Source organism: Merops nubicus, unplaced genomic scaffold (genome assembly GCF_000691845.1).
Source record: "Merops nubicus isolate BGI_N331 unplaced genomic scaffold, ASM69184v1 scaffold4622, whole genome shotgun sequence".
Taxonomy (NCBI): Eukaryota; Metazoa; Chordata; class Aves; order Coraciiformes; family Meropidae; genus Merops; species Merops nubicus.
This window is the reverse complement of record NW_008595481.1, coordinates 51,453-59,976: the sequence shown is the minus strand read 5'-3', so window position 1 is coordinate 59,976 and position 8,524 is coordinate 51,453. Positions and strand designations below refer to the sequence as shown.

Here is an 8,524-nt window from a genome sequence, read left to right as displayed (position 1 = left end):
AGCAGGATGTTTTTCCAGAAGTAAAACAGACTATGCCTGTCCATGCAGTTTTGCAAAGATACTCCTCACCTGGCACACAAGTCTGACCCTTGCTGTCCCTGGAGGGGGTTCAAAACTGAGGTTTAACTGTGATGGTGACGTGCTGAAGGTCTTTAAATCACATGCAAACTGTGAGACTGAAGGGGGGGTTCTCCTGGACTGGTGTTCAAAAGCAGCAACCCCCATTTTTCCTGATATTTGGACCAGGAGCTTCCTGCAGTGGTTGTAGCAGGGTGTGTTTCTGCAGAGCCTCCTGTATGCCAGAGTTCATCTCCACAGCATCCTCTGATCTGGGAAGTCTCTGCTGGGCTGCTTTGCTGCTGGGGCTACTGCAGTGGGCTGGCATGGGGAAATTAGAGCTAGCCCTGTGCAGGCTGAGTGATTTTACCTGTGTCTGAAGGATCTGTTTGCAGCTCTGCAGTGTTTTCCCACACTTTCTCTGAATTGGCATTTTAAAAGTCAGAGAAACTGCTCTGTGAGTATCTTTCAGCCCTGGAAATAAAACTCAAGCAAAGACAGGTGCCCAGCATATGTTATTCCACAGTATGGTCACTGAAAGCTCCTTTTATAGCCTTGGCATGGCTTGTCCTCTGACAGCACTCAGAGGTTTTAGTGTGGAGCAGGATCCTGTGGTGCCTCTGACTTAAAGCCTTTGGAATCTGCTGGCTTCAGCAGCTGATACACTGACCAAATTGTGACTATATAGAACACTGGTGAAGATCAGGCACAACAGGTTTCATTATTTGTTCTGAAAGGGATCTTGCAAATACCTGACAAATCCACCTGCACTTTAAACATTACTGTAAAGGATGCAGAACTCAGTTGATTTGTAGGTGGTTTACATTTGCTGCCAGACTATTTGCAGTGGGGAATTGTGAAGTAGTGTTTGCAATTGTAAAGCCTCAGAATTTGAGCTCTAGCATCAGTGCAGTTATGACACAACCCTCTGTGGCACAGGAGCTGCTGTAACACCATCTTCTCATTCATCTGTGGGTATGATTTTGATACAACTCAGCTTTTCTCCATACTTCCAATTCCTTTGGCAGGCTGGAGAAAAGCACCAGACTGTACCTGAGTTCAACAGGACCAGGGGAAGGAGGACTCTACATTCAGACCAAAACAGATCCTTTTTTAGTAGTTGTTTTCTGTTTAGCTGGCCTTTGCCCTAATGAAGTCTGGGAGTGTGAAGTTGGAAAATTACATATTTTGGGAGAGTTCTAAAGAGGATTGTAGATTCTGTGCCTTTGGGTTGACTGCTCAGCTCATGGACAACGTGGATGGGCAATGCTGAACAGAGTGTATCTTCCTGTGAGAACACAGTGGTCAGTGGATCCTGCAGAGACACGTGGGGGTCAGTTAATGTTCATTTTCACTTAGCTGCACTGGGGGGGGAAGAGGGGAAGGAGAAAAAAAGAAGCAAAGGAGTCTTACAACAGTTAGTTCTGCTTGTTGATTGCAGGTTACCGCATGAGATTAGGATCTAGCACAGACAAAAAGGATTCAGGTCGCCTTCATGTTGATTTTGCTCAGGCCAGAGATGACTTTTATGAGTGGGAGTGCAAGCAGAGGATGCTGGCCAGGGAGGAACGGCACCGCCGCAAGCTGGAGGAGGACAGACTGCGCCCCCCCTCCCCCCCGGCCATCATGCACTACTCCGAGCACGAGGCTGCTCTGCTGGCTGAGAAACTGAAAGGTAAGCAGCATTTGGTACTTCTCAGTGTGTTATTCCTGGAAAGCAGGAGCCAGAGAGCTGATTTCTCTCCGAGGTGTTTCATTCCTTGCCCCGTTAGCTCTCCCCTGTCCCTCTTTGACTGGATGTGGGTGCTGATGATACCCAGCTAGCTGCTAGCAGTGTGTTCATCTGCTCATCTGCATCTGCTTTCACAGCTAAAACACAGCCTCCAGAACACTCCAGTGGGGTTTTCCTCTTCAGTTGCTGCCACCATCTACCTTGGAAATGCTCTCACAATAACACAGCCTGTTCCAAACACCCTTCCCATGAAAGGCTTGATTCCTACAACAGCTTTATCCCTTGCCTAATAAGTTCCTATGTTACATGCATGCCACTGCCCCAATTCCTGGCATTTAAATTGCCCTCATGAGCTGCAGTTTAAAGTGTCCCTCAGATGCATTGGTGCAACTCATCTCTGACCCACACCATCCAGAAGGAGATTCCCTCTTTAGGGTTAGAAGTGCTAGTGCAAGGCAGCACCTTTGGTATGGCTTTGCTTGCTTGGTTTTTCCCAGATGCACTTACCAAGTTAACATCTTTCAAGAGTGCAGCTTGAGGATCCCTGTCGTGGTTAACCTAGAAAGTAAGAAGCAAAGAAATAAAATTATTTGTGATAAAGAAATTAAAAAAAAAAATATAAAGCAAACAACTCTTCATACCCCTTGGTGTTGTATCTTTTCGTTAAGTATTTAATTGTTCTTGGCATTCTTTCCCCATGTGGTGGTCAAGCACTGGCTCAGGTCACAAGAAACTGTGATTCTTCAGAACTCCCCAGATGAGGTTTAGGCTGTCTAGCTGCCAGCACACTGGCCTCTGCTCTAACTGTGAAACTCCTTTGGGAAGCTGAAAAATGGCAGTGCAAAGTGTTGTGTCCTTGGAGAAAGGAGCAGAGGTGCACCCTGCTGTCCCTCTGGGTACTGCTCCAGTCACTGTTGTCACTGTCACATCAGGCTGTCAGTGGATTGCCTGGCTGGCTTTCTCACCACATACACTCCTCTCTTAAATACTTCACTGTGTAACTGAGAGGTTGGTGAAATCATCCAAATGGATTGATAGAACAGAAGAAAAGGAGGAAAGAGACCCAAATATATGGATTTTTAATACTTACCTAGCTTCCAGTCCAGCTCCTCTGGAGGCTCTACAATACAGGGTTTTAGGTCCATCTGTTCCCAGAATCTGTTTTCAGTTGAATATTTTAGGAGTTAATCTTTTATAGGGAAGTTTTCCTTATGTAGCAGGGCCTAGAGGTTTCCTGAACTAAGCCAGCAAATGCAAGAAGTCTGGACAATTTCTTCCGTGTGGCTACCCATTGCTTGGGGCAACTGAGTGTAGGGTTTGCAAGATGTTTAAGAGGTCTGTATTTAGAATGTTTTTTCTTTTCATTCTGGCAGGTTTTCATACTTAATTAAAACTTATTCCGAGCATTTAGATTCTTCTGAGGGGCATTTGGCCAGAGCTTGGCATCAATGCAGAAGTTTAATAGAGAAATATTTTGAGCATGATCTAGACCAACACCATGTACCTGCTTGTTTCTCTGGAAACAAAGATAATCTTTCAGAAATACACAGAATGAAATGTAATAAATTAAGAAAGCAAAATAACAAGTTCATTTTTTTAATTGATTAAAAAATCATAGCCAATATCTATAAGGCAGTGGGGTGGAACATTGTGGCCTCTCTTGGGCAACATGGGTTCACCACATTGAGCCCTTTGTGACATCCTGAAAACAGAATTAAAGCCACACTAAAGAAACTTCTTCAATTCTGGCAAAGGGCAGGTCGTGTCATCATACATTCACAATTTCAGTGTAGAGTTCAGAGAAGGTAACAGAAGTTAGATATATGTACACACACACACACGTGTATATATATTTATAAAATATGTAACTTAGGGTCAATAGCTGAGATTTCTGCCTGTCACCACATCTGCATTGCTCCCAAAGCCTGCAGGATTCATCCTGAAGAATCAAAACAGATCTGCTCCTGGCAGGATTCACCTTGAAAGACTGGGTTTTGAGCAGATGTTTTGCAGTTGTTTTAAGGGAAGCCATGACCTCCCTGTGGTACCCACTTCAAAAGGCTCCTGAGCTCTGTTGCCAGCTCATGAGACAGAGCTGTAGGTGCCCAGCGTGCAGGTTTCAGCTCCTGTGATGCCTCCAGAACTTCACTAGGAAACACCAGCTGAAAAGCAAGCCAAAATAGCTAAAATCTGTCATCCCGAGACACTGCCTGGCAATCACAGATGTAGACAACTTGGTCTGAGTCCAAGCAACTTCTGTTGTCAGAATAACCTTGGAAATTCCTGGCAGCAAGGAAGTCTGACAGTAAGCAGAGATGAACTGGGCTCATCAGCCAGTCCCCTGTTGTGGGTTAGATATTTATTGAGTCTATAAGAGAAGTGACAATATTTTTTTTCACCTTCTGCAAACTGCAATATGAGACTTAAAGAAATCATGGGTTTTGTGCAGCAGGCTTGGCTGGAAACTCTGCCCCCAGGGCTGTCAGCACATGCCTGTTCCTCTCGTGCGCTGAAGTCTCCTGGTACAGCAGTGACTGCTGCAGAGGAGAGTGGGTGGGACAGTGGAGAGGACACAGGGGATCTCTTATGGCAGTTGGAAACAAAGGTTTGCTATAAAATCTCAGCCAGGTGGTCTGTGCTGGTGTAGAGCTCCATGGAAAGGAAGAACTGGTTTCTCAGAGTGCTGTAGCTGCTGACTGGGCTGGGAGCTCACTGCACATGCTTGCCAAAGCATGGGAGCTTAGCACCTGCTCTCCATTCCCTGCTCTCTTTGGACCATCCCAAACCCTTCATATCTGCAAAGAACTTGCTTTGGATACTTGTTTTTTGCAGAAATAAGAGAAGCCCATAGAACTGTGAAGCAGGCAAATTTTTTATCCTTTTCCACTTCAGCCTGAGCAGACAGGGCTGGTTTATGGCTATCTTTCTTTTCTCTTCCACTTTCCCTTCTCCTTTTTCCATTTTCTAAGGTCTTCAGGGTCCTGCAGGTGAAATCCTTCATAACTTTCCCCTTGCTGGCAGTTTGGACATGTTTGTCTCTACCTGTTGTGTTGTCAGACAGGAGTGTGTTCACTTCTCTTTCCTGCAGGTGCCTGTGGTGTTGGTCCTGCCCATCACCTGGTGTGCTTTGCTGTTGCCACTCTTCACTACATGGCAGTGATGTGTTGCCAGGATCTTTGGTGTGGGTCTCATGGATTTGAGCCTGTAGCTATAAGAATCTAGGGCTACACCACTGACTCACGTGGATTAAGCACTTTTTGAGCTACCCAGCATTGATAATTTGCTAGTGATGTTCTCTCTTGGTCACAGCCAAAAGGAGGAGAAGCCAAGGAGATGATAGTTCCTGAAAGAGTAGATCTCCTCCACTGGAAAGGGGACTTGTCACAGAATATTTTATTTAAATCTGTTTTTGTACACTCCCATGGGACAGTACCCTGTACTGTTCCTGGGTCCAGCATGTGGAACACAGAAGAGATCCAAGCCTGGATCATCAGAGTGAAATGAGCTCCAGCATTCAGTCTAGATGGGTAACATGGAGCAGAACAGGAGTACCCTCTCACATGAGAGCTGTGCTGATTGCTTTCAGGTTTGTACCACATATTTTAGATTTTCAAGCTGGTTGGTAAGAAAAAAACCACTATTTACATTTGCATGACAAGCTATTTTTGCTTGTTTGGGTTTTTTTGGGTTTTTTTTTGACCTTCCAAACCACTCAAGTAAACAACTAAATCTACTAAAGTAGATTTTAAGGGGAAAAGGAAAATAAAAAATAGGTGTCATTTGTTTAAAACCATAAAGTGAAATTTCCCTTTTTCAGGAGGTACTCTTCAAATCTCCTTTTTGATCCAGATATTCCAAAGTTTGTCACAACACTGGGAATAGTTTCCTGTAACCATTGTCCAATTGCCATAGAATAAGGTAACAGCTGAGCACAACTCAGCTTAAAACACTTCTGGCTTTCTTTCAGTATCCTCCTGCCTCAGGTAAAAGTCTGTGTCTCCTTGAGGAAATATCTCAATAAATTAACAGATGTGAGTTCTGAGAAAGCAAAGGCTTTTACAGGGAAGTGTAAATGTGAATTGCCTTTGAGAATAAACCCTGAGATTTTGCTCTGACAAAACCAGCAGAATTTTGTGTCTTCTGCTATTACCTTACAAAAACGTGACCTTCTGGTCTTCTGCTTCATTGCAGCATTTTGTTTCTTGCATGGCTTTGAGATTTTCATTCCTCAGCCCTAAATCAGATGCATTATTCCTGCACAGTGAGATGTGTCAGTAGATATTGAAGATGAAATTTGCATACTCTGACATCTGTTTTCCTGGGTGCTTTATAGACGGTTGGGTAAAGTGGTACCCAAAACATCTCACAACTGGAGACAGGCTGAACCTTTATCCTGAAGTGGAGTGCTGCACTGTCAGCTGCATTGGAACAAAACATTTTTATCTGTGTGCTTATGGCATTTGCCTTTCAAAGCTGAATTTCCAACATTATGATTTTCTTAATTCAAGCATATCTGTACCTAATGGTGTCATCTGCAGAAATCACTTCTTGCTAATAAGCTCCTTCAAAATACTACATCTGTCTTACCTGCTGTAGGGATGTAAATAGTTCCACCATCTAACAAAGGCATCTCTTTATATCTCAATATCTATTTTTAAAATATTTTAGAGCAAAGGGAACATAAATATCTGCAAGTTGTGTACAGTACCCTGGAATTTACTTTCCTTTTAAATACGGTGTTTCTTCCTGAGCACAGGAAAATCACTCTTACCCTTTTCCATTTTACAAAATATAATTTGAAAAATTGAAAAGCTGCTTCTTTGCCAGGCTCTGTATTATCCCCTGAAGAGAGAACAGATTGGAAATTTAAATAAATAGATGGCAGTTACAGCAGAATGAGCTAACCAGGGATGCATCTTGTGCAAGACTCAGGTAACATCAAGCCTGACAATCTCGAGCCTTGCACGTCATTTGAAATATAAACAACTTTTAATTGCTGGGGAAATGGGATGTTGTGCTGAGCAGAGGACTGTGCTGCTTGCAGGTCACTCTGCACTGGGCCTGTGGAGCGTGGCAGGAGCTGTGGGGTTATCCAGAGAGCCACGTCTGTGCAGGAGGGATTGAACTCACTGCAGGGCTCCGTCAGGAGGGGCAGCAAAGCTGAGATCCTCTGAACAAATCCAATGAATGCCAGGTTGAATTGCTGCTGAAAGACTCCAGACTTTTTTCTTTTTAGCATAATCTTTTTTTTATTATTAGCTATATATCAGGACAGAGCCCTACAGCAGACGTGTCTCAACACTTGAGCATTAAATCTGTTGGCTCACCCTTGCCGTTTTCAAATCATCATTTTCTCCTTCCTTCTCCCATATGCTGCTGACATCTGCTGTGACACAACACATCTGGCTCCAGGAGCTGGGTGCAGCACAGTGCAAGGGCACCTCTGCCTGCTGGTGAGGGTGGGGTCAGCTCCCAGCAGCCTGGTCACCCAGCTCCCTGGGCACGTCCCTCTGGAGCCTGCCAGAAGCACGTCTGCTGCTCAGAGTTTTACTGGGAGCATCCTGCCTCACCTAATCTGTGTTGGATCCATGCAAATTTTAAGGTTTTAATATAAACCCATTTCATTAGATGTACCACACTCCAAAATGACTCAAGTTAATTACTGTGAACTGGCAAATTGCAGCTCACTGATGTGAAAGTTTGTGGTGTGATTTTTGAGAAACAGGGAGGAAACTCAATACCCTCATAATTACTTTTTATTGGAAATAATGACATCAGCAGGATAAGATAATGGATTTCTGTGTCTCACAGGAAGCACCCGCTTCTGGAAGAATCTTGTGTGATCTGACTTTGAAGAGAGTGTTTGGTGATAGAATGGGGAGAGAACACCTTTTAAGACAGCTTTTAGTAGGTGTATATGCATATTTGTATAAAATCTAGTTTCCCCTTGTCATTTATTACATAACTGGAAATGTCTCTTGGTTATAACACACAGTTATGGCTATTTAAGAAATAGTAAGGTGGATATTAATAATTCCTTTAAAAAAAACCCTTTGGCAGTAAGAATTGGTATTCCTTATTCCTCACTCATTATTCAGTGCTACTGGGTTAAAAACATTATTAATCCCCAGAGTATCAGACTGGTGTGTGTGTTGCATGGCACAATTACATAAGGTGTTTGAGCAGTGGAAAAAGAAGGTGAGGGGGGTGGGCTGAAGAGCTGTGTGTCTAGGTCAGTGGCAGACACTGTGCAGGAGAAGTTCTGAAGCCAAGAGAAAAATGTGTCAGTTGTGGCACCAAAAGTGGTGTGTGCAGGTTGTCCCTGCTGCTCGGGGGACAGGCTGAACCTGCTGCTGGGGGAGGTGGGCAGACCTGGCCCCTGGCCTCATCCACCCACAGCAGGCACCCCCTGTGCTTTGCTGGGTTCGTGTTGAATTCAGGCTTTGCAGTCTGGAAATCTTAGTTACACATTATTAAACCAGAAGTCAGATGAACAGAAGCCTTGGCCAGGCGTCCTCCCCTGGCTGGGAGTGATTCTGCATCCTGAACTGGCCTCTTCCCCACGTTCTGTGGTGGCTGGACTGGGCACAGTTTGACAGACTGGAGCTGGGCTCTGAGCAGCCCCAGGCAGAGCTGAGGGCAGGGTGCCCGTGAGGCAGGGGCAGACACCCTCAGGGGCACAGCTACAGCTGGCAGAGGGCAGGCTCAGCCTGAGGCAAAGAGGTGGGACATGGC

At 44.7% G+C, this 8,524-nt stretch overlaps 1 protein-coding gene across 1 annotated transcript in view; it reads left to right on the top strand.

Annotated features, from left to right (window-relative positions):
- Positions 1-8,524, top strand: part of ENOX1 (ecto-NOX disulfide-thiol exchanger 1) — a gene marked incomplete at its 3' end in the record, with an annotated part of 86,211 nt that overhangs the window by 38,802 nt on the left and 38,885 nt on the right. The window contains exon 4 of the mRNA XM_008936051.1: positions 1,499-1,732. Within this exon, the coding sequence (XP_008934299.1) occupies positions 1,499-1,732 (234 nt within the window). The remainder of the gene's footprint in view (positions 1-1,498; positions 1,733-8,524) is intronic.